This window comes from Capsicum annuum, chromosome 3, assembly GCF_002878395.1.
Source record: "Capsicum annuum cultivar UCD-10X-F1 chromosome 3, UCD10Xv1.1, whole genome shotgun sequence".
Taxonomy (NCBI): domain Eukaryota; kingdom Viridiplantae; phylum Streptophyta; class Magnoliopsida; order Solanales; family Solanaceae; genus Capsicum; species Capsicum annuum.
In genome coordinates this window covers 160,809,602-160,830,839 of record NC_061113.1, presented here as the reverse complement: position 1 = coordinate 160,830,839, position 21,238 = coordinate 160,809,602, and the positions used below count along the sequence as shown (strand labels likewise).

The following is a 21,238-nucleotide window of genomic DNA, read 5'->3' as shown; positions in this document are numbered from 1 at the left end:
TCTCTCAGGAAAGGGAGAAGGAGAAGTAAAAAAGATAACTAGCAATTGTTTTTGAATTTCTACCTATCAGAGTTTTCTCCAAGGTAAAACCATCCACATTCCAAATCTTGACAGTATGATCAGAAGATGCAGTCGCCAGATACCTATAAATTACAATTTTGAAAGAACAAAGAATTGTTAAAGCATATTAAAATGGATAGTGTCCCAAGTACATTAGGTAGCAAAATAGTATTTACTGGAACAAGTAACTAACAGATAATAGACTAGAAACTTGGAACCAAAACACAAGGAATTATGAAATATTCTCACCTGTGAGGTTCACATAATTCAGGCGAAAGAAGACATTTGAGGATATAACCATCATGAGCCTGTAATTTATGCAGAGGCTCAAAGTTGGTCATTGTCTGCATTTTAAGTGAAGTAAGTTTTAGTAATATTCAGTCACAGGCTCACAGCTGCAGCAAAGTGCTTGCAGAAACAATAATCTGAATTCATGAGGATGTTGGCACATGAAAAGGGACGATATTTGGTATGAGTTCAATCAGACTGAAGGATCTAGGTCAAAGGAGGATAGACAGTTACAGGAAGAATTGATAAGAAAGCTCAGTCAAAGGTTTTACATTCACTATATTTAACAGAACAGAAAAAAAAACTAAAATACAGTTGTGTTGATTTATTTTGCTGTTTCCTTATTCTTGCCCCCTCCCCCCCTCTCCCCCCCCTCCAAATTTAGAGAAGGAATTTGGGGCTCACGGAAAAGATCGTGTGAATTTTTTTTTTCTCTAGTAAGTAATATCACATGCACAGTTTAGAATTCAGCCACTGATTACCTCGGTGCCACGTAATAAACGCCAAACATAGCATGTTCCACGATTGTTTGCAGCAACAATTAAGCTTCCATCCCACATTATGGTCAAAGATCGAACTGCTGTATCCACTTCCGGTACCTAAGTTCTCAAATATACTGATAATTACCAACTTGCGTACATCACATTAAACATGCAGAGACCAAGAGATGATGAACACCAAGTACCCTTTATCGTGCCCTATGTATTACATTATAAAAAGAAAAAGCATTTCCTTTTGTAAGAAATTGATAACCAACACAAACAGATATATGAGGCATTATCAGTTTATGTTTGACAAGCTCGCTGTCATTGAAATAATTGAATCTTTAAAAAGAATACATTTCCTTTATAATGCTAATGGTGTAGCTCTCAGAATTACCCTAAAACTCACTCATGAATGACTCCTCCAACCATAATTTCAATTCCTAGTGATCATAATACAAAAGCCCACAGGATATATGAACTAATGAAAACTATACTACGTACCAACTCACAGCTACATGAATTTGCTCTCAAATCCCACACACGGATATTGCCATTTTGGTCTCCAGATATCAACTCAGTCTGCAAAACATATAGAAGAATGAGATCCATAAAATACAAACGAACGGAAAAGCTTAAACCCATCACATTGAATGGAGAGGATGGATAAATCAAAAGCGTATTCTGGTGAGGCATATACGAATAACTGAAAATATTGAAGTCAAGAAAGAAAAGACTTTTCTTACTTTCATATGGAGATCTTGAAGAATTAGGTCTGCTGAAATAAAGAATGCTAATAAATTATCAGGAAATTACACCCAATGACCACGGACATGGGTGCTCTTGAACTTTTGACCCCACTTGCCCTATGGGTGAATATTGAAGATCAAAAGTAAAACTTGTTAGAACTTGAAGTTTTGCCTATGGAGCAAGGGGCTAAAAAGTTCAAGACCAGCCATTTACAAGGACATTCTTGTAAATCACCCAATAAAATCTGACGGTTATAAGTATGTATGGTCCAAATGGTTTCCTATTGAGGTTACAAAGATCTTTAAAGCTTGGAGTTGTATAACTAATCAAGCTATTAAAATATTATATTAAGGAATAGAAAGATGTCAGAAGAGGAGAAAGAGTACCTTGGTTCTGTTATATAAGAACAATGAAGATATTTCTCAGTTGTATTAGATTTATGAGTCATGCGATAAAACATTCAGAAATCGATAAGAGTATAAATCAACTGACATTACAAGGGTAACAGATAATCAATTTGCATGTATGCTGGTGGAGTTCTAATGAAATTTCAATTATTGCTAAGAGAGCTTACTGTTCCTAGCAGATTATGGACGTTGTTTTAAACATCTATGAGGCGCATTGGGTGATCCCCAAGGATGTGAAGCATTTGTTGCGGTGCTTGCTTGGACAAAGAGGTGAAAATGAGCTAAAGCAGATCTGGAGGACTGTTAATTTTTGCATCATGTGTGCTATTTGGCTTGAAATGAATAGGAGATGTTTTGAGCATAAGAAACACCACTAGTCTGAATGTAAAATGAGCCTTGATACTTGCCTTTTTCCATAATTTCACACTCAAAAATACATTTTGAAAAAATTGGTCAAACACAATTTGCTTATTAAATACTGAAAAGAGCTCTTTTCAAATGAATTGACCAAACATAAGTTGCTTCTCTCCAAAAGTACTTTTTTGAAAGTTGTTTTAACAAAAATGTTTTCAAACTGTTGAAGTATTGAGTTATTTGCTGCTATTGTTTCTTTTTTAGTTTAGTATTTTTATTTTTGAAATTCAGTCAGTTAGTTGAGATAGAATAGGAGTTTATTAGCACCCTAGTTGAAATAGAATAGGAGTCTTTTATTTATTTATTTATTTATTTTCTAAGACGTGAATGAATAAACAAGCTGAATATTTTTCTGGCCATCGTATTCTTTCTTCTTCCCTACAGAACAACACAAACTGAGCAGTTTTTTGGCAGCTTGGCCAAAAAGGCTCATAGTACTTGTCGTCGTTGTAGAAACTTGTATGTCAGTACATGGATAAGGGTAAATTTTGAAAGCAATTAGTTCTAGAGAACTCTAATTTTTCATAAAAGATAAATTGAAAACTATTCGATTGAACTGTACCTTTGGATTGACTGTTGATAAAATTTCTACGAACTACATAGTATATTTTAATAAGACATACCAAACTTAACACTTCTTGAAATTTACTAAGTAACAAACAGAAGCATAGCTGAGAGACCTGTTCTATACTAAATTATCGGAATATGTGGTACACAAAGATGAACTAGTAGTAAAAATGTATAATAGCATCGTTATTTATGCCAATGCCATCTCTACTTTCTTTAGCGCAGCTCCATCTTTTCTGATGGATTCCAGTCTGAATAGCTCATTCAAAATATTTCCTTGTTCAGCCAAAAACTACATTTGATATGGATATATTATAAGATGAAGAAATTGAACAAAGCCATAAAATTTGCTGATAAAAACAGACAGAATAAAAGTGACTAAAAACACTGCTCGTTATGAAGTTCCCAGAGAGTTCGACAATTCAGTCAAAAAGTTAAATATATACCGACTGACCCTCACACAATTCAAAGATCAAAGTATAAGACCTGATTAGGGTGCAAAACTACAGTGTTCACAGCCGCCCGACTTTCATATTCCCTCTGACAACCTGGTGCCCTTTCATTCAAAAGATGCAAAGATATGGTTGACTTAAAGGAAAGATGAGAAGTCGGAAAGAACGTAACACATCAGACTTTGATATCTACAATACCTCAAATCCCAAATCTTTACGGTGCCATCTTCAGACCCAGAATACATCCAATTTCCATCACACTGAAATCCTACTGCCATCACATTATTAGTGTGTGAATCAAAGCTTCTTCGCTGCCAAAAAGAACTCCTTTAACTAGGGGAACCAAAATGAACACAAACCGAAGAAAACACCACCTACAAAAATGGAATTAAGAAACGAAGTGAATGAAGAAGGAAAATCTGAAGACTAACTGGCTGAGGACTGCTAGAGTTGATGTCAAATAAGCGAATGTGAGGATTTCCAGCAGCAGCCAGGAAGCGTTTATCCGGAGTAACTTCAAGACGATTAACTTGCTGTATACAGTTCAAGAAGGGAAAGAAGGTAAAGGCAGATGTCTCAGATAACTGTTCCAACAAAAATTAGAATGCAAACATTTTTCCATATGTTTTGAATGTTTATCATACCTTCCCTGCCAATATAGTTTGTTTGGACAGATGAATAGCATCTCAACTACTTAGTGAAAGAAGGCTCAAATACTTAACGTAATGCACAAAATAACGCCATTCAAAAGTGAAGCTTGAGTTCATTTTGGAATTTGCAGTCTTGACATCAAATTTGTCCCTTAATGAACTAGGACGCATATATGCGAGAATGCAGCTCAGCAGAAACACTTAATGTAAAAGCTCATTCATCTTAATTTCATTTTTTCTCTGGAAGGTGGAAGTCCTAATTGTCTGCCTTAACAAAATGCAGCATACTAATGTAAAGCATCCACATCCAAGGATGATATAAATATGGTAAAATGAGGGTGTACACAGAAATTTTGGGGACTATACGAGAAGAATCCAATTTCTGTTAGAGTTCTTGGAGGCTACTTACCCTAATCCTAGCTTGGAACCTACTCTACCCTAAACCCTAAATAATGCCCTATTTAAAGGGTAACATATTATCTTAAAGAGGCATCTCGAATATCTCATAAATCCATGGATATTCACAAATAGATCAACTCTCTCTCTTGGTAACCAAATACATTAAGAAGATCTACAAAACCCTCCTTTCATGGAGATCAAATCCAAATCTTCCTATGTTTGAGAAATATGCTACTAATAGCCTTCGAATTACGAAGAAAATCAAGAGAAAAGAATCAAGGAAACAACCAGAATTGTACCCATATTGTTATCAACAAGAATTCTTGCTTCTTCATATTTTATTTGTGATTGTTATTTATTATGCACCACTTTAAAATGTGTTGCAAACAAATTGGCATGCATAGTGGGACCAAATCTGTCCTTTATTTTTTCTCTCGTAAATTAGATCTGCAAGACTACAGTTGCAAGACCGTAAAGATGGAAGCTCTATCATTACTTCAAGACTCGTCTTTGAGTTTCATCAAGTCTACACTCTGACGAGCCTTGAAATAGGGGGCATTTGTAGACATCGAAATTTTGTAGACACCATAAGAAGAATTCAATTTTTGTTACTGCAGGCTACTGTACCCTTAAGCCTAGCTTGGAGGCTATTCTACCCTAAACCCTAAAGCATGTGCTATTTAAAGGGTAACATATCGTTACAAGTATCAGAAGAGAAGTCGAAGTTGTAAGCTGAGCTGACACAGTCAAGTTAAAACTGTAAAAGGAGTAATAGGAAGTGAATATTGAAAAGTAGTTATTACTGTAGCGAGACACAAAGTTAGTTACGGCAGTTACAAGTTGTAGCTGAGTCCTATCTACATAAAATCGATTATAATCACTTCCTATTCATGCAATGATTAATATTCTTCTTCTTACTTCTTAAAATTCTCTCTCTTAGCTCAATTTCTCGGTTAATACAGCTTATCAGTTCTCGAAGTAATTCCTGAACTGTTCCACAATTGATCTTCGATAATCAATCGTTCATCATATATTCTCTTAAAGAGGCATCTCAAATATCTCATAAACTCATGGATATTCACAAATAGATCAACTCTCTCTTCTTGATAACCAAATCCATCAAGAAGATCTACAAATACCTTCTTTCATGAAGATCAAATCCAAATCTCCATACGTTCGATAAATACCTACTAATGACTCCCGAATTAAGGAGAAAATCAAGAGAGAAGAATCAAGGGACAGACAAAATTGTACCAATATTGTTTATCAATAAAAATTCTTGTTTCTTCATATTTTATTTGTGATTGTAATTTATTATTCATTAGTTTAAAATTTGTTGCAAAGACAGGATTGACGGAAAACATCTATGCAGCAGCGGCAACAATGACATAGATTGTTGCTGAAACAGTCGTACTTCAGACATATAACCGTCCTAATGCTACTGTTTAACAAAAGCTCTAACAAATACACATCTCATATCGTACAAGTATCAACTAGGTATTATAAGATTGTAAAAGAGGGGACTTACATCTAGAGGGACATTTAATAGACTGAAAGCAAGTACCTCGGAAAGGAAACACAAGCACATTACATCAGTGCGAGACCATTTGCTCCTAACGCTTTTGAGCAGATTCACCTGCATCTATGCTTATGGGTTCTAGCAGGAACTCCGTGGAACAGTTTAGTTACACACAAACTGACCCAAAAAACATAAAATATAAAAGATAGAAAAAGCAAGCAGAAACTGAAAAGCAAATAATTTACATGATTCTTAGGAGGGCTCATATATTCGTTAAGCCTGACTTTTGAAAAAAGAAATGACTCTGCAAAGATCAATATGTAATCAAGAATCCAATTCAAGGGAACTTACTGATTCTGGGTATTGGATAGTTCGATAACAGCGGGCGCTCTTGGCCTCCCAAAACTTTATAGTGTGATCATAGCTGGCTGTTGCTAGCACCACCGATGGTTGACTCATCTCGATTCCTTCTTCCTATTCAAATCGATACAAAAAAGAACTTCGAGAAATTGGTGACAAAATAAGTGGGTTCATCCCCTTATTAACATTGCCTCGTCTCTTCTTTTTTTTTTTTTCTGGGTTAAATGATATATGCACTTGAACACTTGGGACCAAACTAGATCACTGAGTGATGCATCATCAGGTGTCGTTTTGGCAGGGTAGGGTGTACAGAGATAATGCAAAATATATTAGTAATGTTTGGGTAAGATACCTTATATTAGTTATATCTGTATTTTTTTATATAATATTTGATTTGATGTAATAAAATTAAAATAAATTATCTAATTTCTAATAGAGAAAATTTATAGAAATACCCTTCATATATATGTCGAAAGGATGTGAAAATTTTTTTGAGAAATAATTGTATTTTTAATCATGTTAAATTTTGAGGTATTAGTAATACATACATCAATACATATTATATATAGAGATTAAAACATATATCAATTAAGGTACTAATGGTACACAATGCTATACACACCTCAATATGCGTTATACATAGATTAGAAAATATACCAAATCTATATCTATATTTACAATTCATATTCATATCTACATTTATATCTATAATCTATATCTATAATTTTAGTGTGAAAGACCTAAGAAATATTGTTTGAACTTTTTGCCCTTCATTGAAAGATTTTACTTTAGACAAAATCATCTTTACATTATTTTCCTAATATTTAAAAGTTGAAAATTAAATATTTATTGTAAAACCTTTTCTTATTAAAACTCATCGTAATTAATGACAACTAATACCTTTTTTTATTAGTTTAAGAATTCTAAATAAACTAAAGTTGATTTTAAGAAGATTCAAACAACAACAACAACATACTCAATTTATTCCCATATAATGGGTCTGGGGAGGGTAAAGTGTAAGCAGACCATACCACTAACTCAGGTGAAGTAGAAAAGTTGTTTTCGATAGACCCCGCCTTAGAACCGATAACAGTATAACAAACACAAAAGTTAAGTGCAAAATAAACTAACATCGCTAGCAACAAAATAATACTACAACCATGAGATAAAAATAAGAACTATCTAACCGAAATCATAGACTTCACACAGCACCACGAATAAAAACTACAGACACAAAAGAACGCTTCCTTATTGTTACGGACTGTAACAACCCGAGACTACCCCTAGTTGTCACACGGTGCTTGCGACCCCGAAGGACCCCAAGCTAACTCATGAATGATATCTACTCTGAGCACTGAACAATAATACTGAAATAAATGTGGAATAATAGGCTGAAATGCTATAAGGTTCAAAAACATCTGAAATACTGATAAATATAACATCTACAAAACTAGATACTGTCTGAAAAGTCTCTAACTGAATCTGTCTGAAAGTGGAGTTGATGGGATAATCCCCCAACTAACTCCATCTACTAAAATACTGCTAAGCTGAAGTACTAAAGTATATCCTCGATAGATGAGGACTCACTGCTAAATCTGCTACTGCTGACTGAATCTGGCTAAGCGCGGTCAGGAACCTGAGCGTCTGAACCTATGATATGAAACATCATAGCGCAAGAAACGGGTATGCAATCAATACATGGAAATGTACTGGTATACTAAATGAGGTAAGGCTAAATGCATGGGTTCATATGCATGATCAATAACTAACTGAATGATATGCAAGAGTTGGATTAACATCAATAACTAACTGAATGATATGCAAGAGCTGGATTAACATACATGGAGGATCTGTAACTATTGAACATACTGTGCATACTATGACTGAGTATACTGGAACTGAATCTGATAACTAATAACTGAATATACTGATAATATTGGATCACTGATAATCTGAATTACTGTTAACATACTGACTATATCTGATTGTCCTGATTCTGTAGAGCTGGACCGAGTCTATTTTGAAGACTGAAATCAAAACTGAAACTGTGGGAGGTAATCATATAACCGACATGCCCCAGATAAGATAATATAACTGAGCTGGGCTCCAATCTGTAACCCCAATTAGAAAGGTGTCAGTACCGTTCCACGGGTAAATACAAGTTAAAGAGTAACTCTCTACTGGTAGGTTCCTTAGACGATAACGGTGGTACCCTTTACTGGCAGGTAGAGCACCTCATCAACCCTCAACTGGCAGGTGTGATGTCTCACCCTACGCTGGCTACGTAGTTCTGGAATGCAAGGATTGCTTCTAAGGATCACACCCTCTGCTGGCAGGTGACCCCCCATCCTTGGGTTCACTCGGTGCTGAATGCTACTCCCAACTAAAAGACATTGAACTATTATACTGGACTGAACTGGACAGAATTCACTGAGATTACTGAGTTTTCCTAAGTTTTGTAACTGACTGAATCCGACTGAGTTCTGTAACGGACTGAGAGTACTACTGATCGTGACATGACTGATAATATTCTGTGCTAAATTATCAGGTATTAAATACCCCCAGGATGCGATAGCATGAAAAGTAAAGAAAAGCATGATCTGGAATAACATAATAATGTTCACTTGGTCATAATTCATTCATAGAGGCATTCCATCAAACACTAGTAATACATTAACTTGTACATGAATGAGGAATACATGTTAGCATGCTATAATGGCATTATTTAATTCTCATAAACAATTTATCAAAGACATAAGATGCATACATGGTTCATTAAATCATAAACACTTAGGGTTAACGTGGTTACAACAATCAACTTGCAAATTGAAGGGTTTATCATGAATATCATGTAATTCAACACATGCTAGAATCAATTCTTGAAACTCTTAATCTAAATCATGGATTAAAACTCAAACAACATCATGAACATGAATTCAATCTAATTCAAACATGGAAATCAAAAATCATAAATCTTGTATATTGAAAAAGGATTCTTGGGCTCCATGGAAGGTAAGGATCCATGGATGAACATCTAACAACCTCAATTCGATGAGTTCTTGGAGAGATTCTTGGGATTGACTTTGCTTCTTGAGAGCTAGGTTTTATTTTTTTGAGAGAGAACTATCTTTTGATTTTGGAGAAAAAGTGAATAATGAAGGGTTTTACACGTTTTTAGGGCTTAAATCCCACATCTGGGCGGAATAAAATCATGAAAAAGGACTGTTTTAACCCTGGGCACAACTTAAATTTTTCATGAAATTTTCCCAATTTGGACCCTTGGCACGACGCGCCACTATCGCGCCAGGCTACTGGAAAATGACAACTAGGAAATTGCATGGTGGCGCGATGCGGTGGTATCACATTGCCACTTTGTTTGTGAACTGGAAGTGCACCGCGATGCAGTGAAATCATGTTGGTATACTGGAATATGACAATTGTAAACTAGGTCTGTAGCGCAACGCGCCAACATCACGGAGAAACACTGAAATTTAACAATTGCTACTTTAACACACTTCGCGACGCGATGTTTAACGACTGAAACTTAAAATCGTCATAACTTCTTTACCCGGTTATCGGATTTAGGCGAATATTATATCGTTGGAAAGATAATTGAATTTCCTATGTAATGGCAGGCTCAAATCTGAAAATTACTGAGTATTTAAAAAAATTTATTTAGGATAACCCATGTATTGAGGGTTAATCTAGGCTAGGGAAATACGGGGTATTACAATATCTCCTCCTTGAGAACATTCGTCCTCGAATGTGGCTAGTTAAGTTAAATGAGTATGGACAGACTGTGTTTACGTACTGAACTAGACATGCACAACTGAAACATGATTAAGTGACTGGTCTGATAGGCTGAACTTACATTCTAAACATGTATGTTTGATGCATGAGTACATATCTGAACGAATTAATGAATACATGACTGAATATGCATGAACGGGAACATGAGGGCATGACTAAGTCTGAATCATAATATGTGAACTGAACTGATTCCTTGGATACATGTCATGACAGAGGAATGCTCATATGACTAAGATTGAGACTTGAGGGTCAACTATAAGGACCCATTACTTCAACTGGATTTGCTACGTGAAGAGAAAATAAAAGGTTTGGATCATGATAGCTCAAGTATTATAGTTTATCTCCCTCTTAGGACACTATGTCCCTTGAGAATGCTGACTTGGCTGAGATACTAAGAAAAAACATGAGACGATGCACGGGGCACCTACGAACTAAATCGTGACTGAATATCTGGGATCTGAAATTGAGGCATAAATATGTAAATGGGTGATCTGTAACATAATAGTGACCACATCAAGAGAACTTTCCTGATCTTGTTTAGACTGAAGTGCGTAAAACCTATTTAGGCATTGCTTACTGGTGGCACTGGAAGCGGCACCTTGCTGATTCAGGTGACCTGACTAAGCTGAAGGACGACTATACTGACCCTGAGAACCTGACTAAGGATAATCTCTGACTCTGTGGCCTGGCTTGCCACACCCAAAACAAATATCACTACCAGCTCTGCACACACCTTTATGATTCTTACCACACTCTCCACAAAATGGATTAGTACGACCATTGCTTACGCTATCCTGGGTCATCGGTACACTGGATAAAGACGGAGCTAGAACTGAATGCTTTGGACAAAACTGGGAACGGTTACCGCCTTCTAACTTAGGCTGACTAAAATTAAAGCTACCTGTTCTAGCCCTCTTATTCTCTCTCTCCTTTTTCTTAAGCTTCTGCTCCTCAAATTATTGAGCATGGACCATAAGCCTAGATATGTCCATCTCTTTAATCAACATTGCTGTTCTGCATTCCTTAACCACTATACCTGACACCCCAGATATGAACCTGCTCATTCTGGACCTATTGTCTACCACTACATGGAGGGCATACCTGGATAATTGAGTAAACTTGAGGGAATACTCTTTTACGCTTATACTACCTTGTTTGAGATTGATGAACTCTAACACTTTGGCTTCTCTCAGATCTAAGGGAAAGAATCTGTCTAGGAAGGCAGTAGCAAACTCTTCTTACTCTATGGGTTCTGCATCTATACCCCTGTCTACCTTCCACTGCTTAAACCACGTATGGGCTACATCTTGTAGCTGAAAGGTGGCTAACTTAGCACTCTCATTGAAGTCACTCCTATGCTATTTATGACTTTCTAAACCTGATCGAGGAACTCCTGTAGATTCTCTTTTGACTTGGATCCCATAAAAGAAGGAGGATTCATCCGAGTGAAGTCTCGAATTCTAGTTGCAGAAGTATTGGCCACTGGGTTGGCTAGAGCAACAGTTGGACGTTCATTCTGAGCTACTACTGAATTGGCTAGAGTAGTGAATGCAACTCTGAATTCTGCATAAAAGACATGTTCGTCCAGGGGATCTGCCTAAACGGGCTTAGGGGCTGACTGGTTTTTGGTTCTTCTATCGTTAGTTCTTTTGGGAGGCATATTCTTTAAATGAAAAAAAGAAGCGGATTAGACTGAGAGATTAACTTGAGCTCATGCTCACTCATAGGACATGAATACCGAAAGAAGGGAGACTTTTTCTAAAATATCTCATAGCCTCCTGTCCATAAGTGTGGCGCGCTACACACCCATGCACAAAACTCTACGCGATGCGGCTTTTCAGACTCCCTAGGACTTTATTGAACCGTAGGCTCTGATATCAAGTTTGTAACGACCCAAGACTACCCCCTAGTCGTCACATGGTGCTTGCGACCCTGAAGGACCCCAAGCTAACCCATGAATGATATCTGCTGTGAGCACTGAATAATAATACTGAAATAAATATGAAATAATGGACTAAAATGCCATAAGGTTCAAAAACATCTGAAATACTGATAAATATAACATCTATAAAACTGAATATTATCTGAAAACCTAGTTTGAAAAGCCTCTAACTGAATCTGTCTAAAAGTGGAGTTGATGGGACAATCCCCCAACTAACTTCATCTACTAAAATACTGCTGAGCTGAGGTACTGAAATTAAAGCATATCCTTGATAGATAAGGACTCACTGCTAAATTTGCTACTGTTGACTGAATTTGGCTAAGTGCGGTCAGGAACCTGAGCGTTTAAACCTATGATATGAAATATCATATCGTAAGAAACGGGTATGCGGTCAGTACATGGGAATATACTGGTATGCTAAATGAGCATGATCAATAACTAACTGAATGATATGCAAGAGCTGGATTAACATATATGGAGGATTTGTAACTACTGAGCATACTATGGCTGAGTATACTGGAACTGAATCTGATAGCCACTAACTGAATATACTAATAATTTGGGATCACTAATAATTTGAAATACTATTAACTTAGTAATTGTATCTGACTGTCCTAATTTTGTAGAACTGAACTGAGTTCTATTCTGAAGACTGAGACCGATACTAAAACTGTGGGAGTTAATTATCTAACTGACATGCCTCAAATAAAATAAAATAATTGAGCTAGGCTCCAATCTGTAACCCCAATTGGAAGGGTGTCAGTACCGTGCCATGGGTAAAGATAAGCTGAAGAGCAACCCTCTACTGGTAGGTTCCTTAGATGAGAACGGTGGTACCCTTTACTGGTAGGTAGAGCACCTCATCAACCCTCAACTGGAAGGTGTGATGTCTCACCCTACGTTGGCTAAGTAGTTCTGGAATGCAAGGATTGCTTCTAAGGATCACACCCTCTGCTGGCAGGTGAGCCCCCATCCTTGGGTTCACTCGGTGCTGAATGCTACTCCCAATTGAAAGACACTGAACTATTATACTGGACTAAACTGGATAGAATTCACTGAGATTACTGAGTTTTCCTAAGTTCTGTAACTGACTGAATCCTACTGAGTTCTGTAATGGACTGAGAGTACTAGTGATCGTGACATGACTGATAATATTCTGTAACTGACATTGGCTCTAGGTAAACAACTAAATTATCGGGTATTAAATACCCCTAGGACTCAATAGCATGAAAAGTATAGTAACGCATAATCTTGAATAACATAACAATGTTCACTTGGTCATAATTCATTCATAGAGACATTTCATCAAACACTTGTAATGCATTAACTTGTACATGAATGAGAAATACATGTTAGCATGCTATAATGGCATTATTTAATTCTCATAAACAATTTATCAAACACACAAGATGCATACTTGGTTCATTAAATCATAAACACCTAGGGTTAATGTGAATACAACAATCAACTTGCAAATTGAAGGTTTTATCATGAATATCATGTAATTCAACACATGCTAGAATCAATTCTTAGAACTCGTAATCTAAATCATGGATTAAAACTCAAACAACATCATGAACATGAATTCAATCTAATTCAAACATGGAAATCATAAATCATAAATCTTGTATATTGAAAAAGGATTCTTGGGCTCCATGGAAGGTAAGGATCCATGGATGAACATCTAACAACCTCAATTCGATGAGTTCTTGGAGAGATTCTTGGGATTGACCTTGATTCTTGAGAGCCAGGGTTTGTTTTCTTGAAAGAGATCTATCTTTTGATTTTGGGGAAAAGTGAATAATGAAGGGTTTTACACGTTTTTAGGGCTTAAATCCCTCATCTGGGCGGAATAAAATCATAAGAAAAGACTGTTTTAACCCTGGATGCAACTTAAATTTTTCATGAAATTTTTTCGATTTGGACCCCTGGCGCGACACGCCACTATCGCTCTAGGCCACTGGAAAATGACAACTGGGAAATTACATGGTGGCGTGAGCGGTGGTATCACGTTGCCACTTTGTTTATGAACTGGAAGTGTTCCTCGACGCTGTGGAATCACGTTGGTATACTGGAATCTGACAATTGTGAAATGTGTTTGTGGCACGACGTGCCACCATCGTGGGGCAACACTGAAATTTGACAATAGCTATTTTAACACACTCAGTGACGCGCTACTGGCCTAAATGACGATGTTTAACGATTGAAATTTAAAATCGCCATAACTTCTAACCCGGTTGTCGAATTTAGGTAAATTTTATATCGTTGGAAAACTAATTGAATTTTCTACGTAATGGTAGGATTAAATCTGAAAATTACTGATTATTTCAAAATATTTTATTTAGGATAACCCATGTACACCGACGCACTTTCACGCCCTAACCTTCTACCCTAATCTGCGTCCTTCACACCTTGCTATCAGGGTCATGTCCTCCGTTTGTTGTAACTGCTCCATAGCATTCCTAATCACCTCTCTCTAATATTTCTTCGATCTACCTCTACCCCGCCTAAAACCATTCATAGTTAGTGTCTCACACCTCTGCACCAGAGCATCCGAGTCCCTCCTCATCACATGCCTAAACTAACATAACCTTACTTCGCATATTATCGTCCACCGAAGCAACTCCTACCTTTTTTCGAGTAATCTTATTTCTCACCCTATCTTTCCTGGTAAGTCTATACATCCATCACAATATTCGCATCTCCGCCACTTCAACTTTTGGATGTGGGAGTTCTGAAATGGTCAACATTCCGCTCCATACAACATAGCTAGCTGGATTACCACTCTGTAGAACTTACCTTTAAACTTTGGGGGTACCTTCTTATCACATAAGACTCCCTAATCGAGCCTCCATTTCAGCCACCCTGCCCTTATACGATGTCTGACATCCTCATCAATCTCCCAATTTTCCTGAATCATAGACCCAAGATACTTAAAATTCTCTCTCTTCTGAATGACCTGTGAGTCCAGCTTCACCACCTCTCCATCCTCTTGTGACACCTCACTAAACTTACACTCCAAGTACTCCGTCTTAGTTCTACTCAACCGAAATCCTTTAGACTCAAGCATCTGTCTTTAAATCTCTAACTTATCATTGACTTCTCCCTAAGTCTCGTTAATCAGTACCACATCATTTGCAAATAGCATACACTAAGGCACCTGCCCTTGAATATGTTGCGTCAAAATATCTAACACCAAGGCAAATAAAAATGGGCTAAGAGTTGATCCCTGGTGCAACCCTACTAAAACTGGAAAGTGCTCTGAATCCCCACCTACCGTCCTCACATGAGTCTTCGCCCTATCATACATGTCCTGGATCAACCTAGTGTACGCCACGGGCACCCCTCTAGCCTCCAAGCACCTCCACAAAGTCTCCATCGGAACTCTATCATATGTCTTCTCTAGATTGATAAACACCATGTGCAAGTCCTTCTTTCTCTCCCAAAATTGCTCTACTAATCTTCTCACGAGGTGAATGGCCTCAGTAGTCGAGCACCCTGCATAAAACAAAACTAATTCTCAAAGATATTAAGATTCAAAAAAGTCTAAAAAAAATATAAAAGTATTAGAATAAAAAAATATAAAAAGTACTAAATTTTTAAAAGTTTTAAGTAAGTAAGAAGTATGTAATCAATTCTAAAGATTTTACTTTAAAAATAAGGAAAGATTTTAAATACAGAAAAAAATTAATTGTACTACAAATATGGTTTAAGTTGATGTGTCTTTTTTAGCCTCTTGCAGCAAGGAAAATAGATACTGCATGACAAACGCAAAAGCGACGATCCGTCAACCACTTAGAGATGGTAAAATATATATGTGCTTACAATAAAATACATGTTATGCTTATATTATTATAATAAAGTGTGAAACATCTTTGAGAAGTGATTTGAACTTTTTACACTTCATTAAAAAACTTTTCAATAGACAAAATCATATAATTTTAAATAATCAAAGATTAAAAGTGCGAGACACGTATAGTTAAACTAGTAAGGTACTAATGATATACAAAGTAGTGCATGTATTTTTCTTTTTAACTAGGTCTCACACGTGTAATTTTGATTATTTAAAATTAGACGATTTTGTCTATGACAAATTTTTTTAATGAAATGCAAAAAGTTCAAATCACTTCTCTTATTTTATTATAAGCTCCTAATATTTTACCACCAGAAATTTCAAGTGGTTGATGAATCATCACTTTTGCGTTTGTCATGCAATATATCTTTTTCTTGATGCTACGGGCTAAGAGAGACACATCGATTTAAACCATATTTGTAGTGCGATTAATTTCTACTATATTTAAAAAAAATTCTTATTTAAAGTTAAATCTTTATAAAATCTTTGATTACATACTTTTTACTGACTTAAAACTTTTTAAAATTTGGCACTTCTTATATTTTTCTTATTCTAACACTTTCATATTTATTTCTAGATTTTTTGAATCTTCTTAAAATCAACTTTAATTTATTTAGAATTATTAAACTAATGAAAAAGGTATTAGTTGTCATTAATTCTGGTGAGTTCTAATAAGGGGTTTAATATAAATATTTAATTGATTTTTAAATCTTAATTACTAGGAAAATAATGAAAATATGATTTTTGTCTAAAGCCAAAAAAGTTCAAACAACATTCTGAGGCCCTTTATACTTCTAATGTATTATATTATTATTATTATTATTATTATTATTATTATTATTATTATTATTATTATTATTATATAGATACATGCTACCAAACAATCTCTAAGCGTTTTCAGATAAATTCAGATAGAATAAGAATGAATTTTTTAAATACAAAATGCTTCAAAAGTATAAAAACTATTAGAAATTCTAGCTTCTTTCAAATAGTCCAGTTTTCAATTAACAAAATGGATACTTTCATTTTTTTCATTTTAAAATAAAATAAAAAAATAATTTTAAAAAGAATTGAACTATAATAGCATATTAAAAATTATGGATCAACATGGGCTGTGGTACAGTGGATGGGGCTGCTCCACCCTTAATCAGAGGTCGAGGGTTCGACCCTAGATATGGAGAAAACTCTGTTGGGAGCACTACCATCTTAATGGGCCCTGCAATGCGCGATCTGGATTAGTCGGGGCTCCAATGCGGGCACCGAACACTGGATAAAAAGTCAAAAAAAAAATTAAAAATTATGGAGCTATTTACAAATATACTTAAAACATAAAATCCTCACTCATTCTTTCAATTTCAATTATTTCTTTACTCTCTCTAACTTTTTCTCCTCCATTCTTACTAAAATCTTATTATTTCTTCAACTTTCTCTCTTTTGAAGTTTGTATTTTATTTCTAAATGTTATGTCTCCTCCCAAATTGTAAATTTTCTACTCTCCTTTAATCAGTCCGATAAAAAAACTGATAATTAATCTATCAGATAAAAAACAATCAACAATTAATCTGTCGATAAAAGAAGATCAATGATTAATCTGTCGATAAAAGAAGATCAATGATTAATCTGTCTGACTAATTACTTGTGAGATCCCATAAAACATAGATGATTTTATTTTTGACCCTCTCGCATGCATAACATTAACTTTTGACTTGAATTATGTTTAGGGCTGCTAAAAGGGTATTTTGGAAGAGTTTTGAATTTTTCGGAAGGAGTTCGGGATCATTTCGGTACCCCGAGGTAGTAAGCCTTCGTGATAAGGTCATATCACAAAGTTTAACCTTTGCAATATTAGCATGGCACAGAGGCTAACCTCCGCGATATTGGCGTGCCACGCCGTTGTTTTTAATTTGTCCAATTTTTATTTTTTTACTTGGGGTGAGGAGATTTTATTTTTTTTTACCTCTTATACAACCTTTAAATATAAAATAACTCTTTTCCCTTCAGTTTTCAAATATCAAATTATTCTCTTTCCCTCTTAAACTCAAAACTTAAGAACATTCAAAGGTTTTATAAAGAATTCATCATCTACGCTTCAAACTTTGAATTGACTTCAATGTCTTGTGTATTTCAGGCATGTTTATCTTTCCCTAATTTAATTTTACATTGTGGCATTAATTGAATGAATTTTCATGTGATTTAATTGTGGGTTTTATAATTGGGTGGAGGGGTTTTGGTTGTTACCGATTGAATTGCTTGTCCCATGTTCTAAATTAATTATTCATGCTTTAAATTAATATTTTTGGAACTAAATTGGTGCATAATATAAATGGTTGGAATGGGGTATATGGGTTTACCCAAGTTGATGGAATTTTGTCTTGATAATTGCATTAACCTCAACCCACCTTGTAAACTTGATTTTGAATATGGAAAATTGCTTGGTATAACTTGTTTTTTAACCCTATGTATTGTATTAAAGGATAAATGAATGAAAATGATTTTAGATGACCTTGGTTTTTTATTTTAAATGGAACTTGGAAATCCAATTTGGTTTTGTGGACTGATTTGGCATAAATATATTAGCTTGCAAACATATTGGTATAACGATACCAAGTGATAAATGTCTTAATGAATAAATCCTGGGTTAATGGATTGGTTTATGTGCAAACTATTTAATTTGAGCTTAAGAGAAATTATGTAGCTCACCGTGAAGGTGTAAAGTCCAGGGGGAGGGGGGGCGAACACTGCAAACTATGTTTTCGGGCATTGGGGGTCTATATGACCATGTTCTTGGTGCATACTTGATATATATATATATATTGGGATGACTATTGCCTTAGTGGATTTTGTTTTTCCTCAATTTTTACTCAATTCATGAGGCTAAAATGCACTGGGGCTCTTCCAGCTAGGGGAGCTGGACCCATATAGGCCATAGGTGCCTTTAGGAAGAAATGGGCTACACAGTTTGGGTTAAATTTATAAACTCTCATGGTCATGACCCTTGTCCCTATCTTGGCATCCTATATATATGTATATGAATGTGGTACATATAGTTTATGACTGTATTTTGGTAATTACATTATTTTATCCTTATTTCCTGAGTTACATGTCAGTGCTTATCCCATTGACTGTCTTTGGACGCTACATTATTTCATGATGTAGGTTCTGAAGGGTTTTTGTTGCTCCTGTACAACATTAGGTGGTTGAGCACATCTGTTCAGTTGTTGTGAAATGGTGAGACTCCATCCTTCGGATAACCTTATTATTTCATTATTCTTTCATTATTATAGTGCTTTTGAATTTTTTTTGGTCATAGTCGGGTGCATGTCTCGACTTAGATATTATTTTGGTTTTAGAGGCTTTCCTAGACAAATGTGGGTTGTATTGTTGGTTTTGACTCTTAGAACTTTCACTTAACTTATTTATCTTTTAATACTATGTTAATTGGATTCTGCATTACTATTGTTATTATGCTCTTGAGGTTAAGCTAAGGGGGTGGTCTCTGGTCCATGGTGTTCTTGAGATACCCGTTATGACTAGGCCTTGGTTCAGGTCATGACAAATTTGATATCCAAGCATAGTTCAGGGTCGTTAGGTATCCATAAAGCCGTGTTGTGTAGAGTCCTTTTTATGGGTATGTAGCATGCCACACTTACAAGGGGGAGACAATAAGGCATTTAGGAATATTTCCCTTTCTTGTGTTCTATTTTGGGCTATAGAGTCTAGTATTATGAAACTTCTTTAACTCTCAGCTTTCTCGTATTTTAGATCAATCCTCCCCGAAGGTCTGATGTTTAAAGAAACTTTACTGGAACCTCTGTTCCACTTTAAGAGAATATGGAGGGGACTCACCCTGTTTATGGAATGTCAACCCGGTCTAGGGTCCCTACTCCTAATCGTGTCGCCCCACGTGGATTTTCTCCGATCCCAACTAGCCTTCAAGCATCTTGGGCTGGCGACACTTATGCTCATTCGCCTTATGGATATATCTCTAATACGGAGTTTCATCAGTCTATTCATATCTTACTTAGTTAGTGGCATCATAGTCTTGTCAGTCTGATCGTGTTGGTTCTGTTGCTTATTTATCTGAAGTCACTTGAATTGGCCAATTTATGATCTTGAATCTCCCAACTTTTACAGGCTGTAAGTTTGAGGAGGATCCACATGTGTTTATTAATGAGATTGAGAAAATCCTTAAGGTGATGCATACTACTGATTCAGAAGGCGTAGAGTTTGCAGTATATCAGTTAAAGGATATGGCTTATTAGTGGTATATGGAGTGGAAAGCTATGAGGGGTGATGATATTGATTTGGTGGTATGGGATGAGTTTTTAGGTGCCTTTCTTAATCACTTCTTTCCTCAAGAGTTGAGGCAAGCTAAGGCAGAAGTATTTGTGAACACGAAATAAGGAAATAGAGTATGAAGGAGTATGCTCTGATGTTTCAGCAGTTGGCTCGTTATGCTCCAGAGTTGGTGTCTAATATGAGCTGCCGAATGATAAAGTTTGCTTCTGGTTTGTTCTGTGATTTGGTGTTGGAATGTAAGGTTGTTATGTTAAAAAATAATATGGACATTTCTAAGTTGGTGGTTTATATACAGTAGGCTGACGATGAGAAAAAGAAGCAGGCAAAGATGGGAGAGAGGCAGAATAAAGAAGTTTAGATATTCAGAGAAGGTTGCAGGTCAGCAAAAAATAAGAAAGATAATAGACAGTGGACTAAGAAGAAGAATTGGGGAAATTCGTATTCGGCTACTAGTTTTTCTTATCCTAAGCCTTCAGGTAATTGTCGTTTTTAGACTAGCAGTGGTCCTAAGGTATAGGGTACCCAACCTCCAGTTAGTGGAGCTCGGTTAGCCTCACCTTACCCTCTCTTGTCATTTTTGGGCAGCTTCACCATGGATATTCTGAGGAGGGGAGAAATTGGTGCTATAATTGTGGTCATCTCGGTCATTCCAGTGAGATTGTGCTTCAGCCAGGGCTACCACTGGGGCTAATAAAATTTTAGTTGGCACTTATTCAGCTCCTACCCTGGCCAAAATTCTCTCTATGCACTTGCTACTAGTCAGAAATGTAAGGCATCCCTAGATGTTGTTACTGGTATGTTACAACTCTTTTTTGGTTATACTTATTGTTTGCTTAATTCGAGTTCTACCCTTTCTTATATGACCCCTTAAGTGGTTGTGCACTTTGATTTTGGTCTTGAAAATATTTCTGACCCCTTTTCTGTGTCTACTCTGGTGGGTGATTCTATAGTTGCTAGAAAAATCTATAGGGGTTGTGTGGTGTCTA

General features: G+C 36.0%; 1 protein-coding gene across 16 annotated transcripts in view; it reads right to left on the bottom strand.

Moving 5' to 3' along the window:
• Nucleotides 1–6,703, bottom strand: part of LOC107863575 (target of rapamycin complex subunit LST8-1) — a 32,037-nt gene extending 25,334 nt beyond the window's left edge. For 9 of the 16 annotated variants that reach the window (XR_007053094.1, XR_001672341.2, XR_007053095.1 and 6 more), the window contains exons 1-8: nt 6,340–6,667; nt 3,852–3,953; nt 3,619–3,731; nt 3,455–3,524; nt 1,335–1,412; nt 831–947; nt 310–404; nt 64–143 (exon numbers count right to left, since the gene is read on the bottom strand). Coding sequence is in view for 10 of the 16 variants with exons in the window: in XM_016709548.2 (XP_016565034.1) it covers nt 64–143; nt 310–404; nt 831–947; nt 1,335–1,412; nt 3,455–3,524; nt 3,619–3,731; nt 3,852–3,953; nt 6,340–6,447 (763 nt within the window). In the remaining 6 variants the exon portion in view is untranslated. Of the gene's footprint in view, nt 1–63; nt 144–309; nt 405–830; nt 948–1,334; nt 1,413–3,454; nt 3,525–3,618; nt 3,732–3,851; nt 3,954–6,033; nt 6,166–6,339 lie in introns of those variants that run through there. The other 7 variants (XM_016709549.2, XM_047408419.1, XM_047408417.1 and 4 more) reach the window with 5 other exon arrangements.
• Between the last annotated feature and the right edge of the window lie 14,535 nt (nt 6,704–21,238).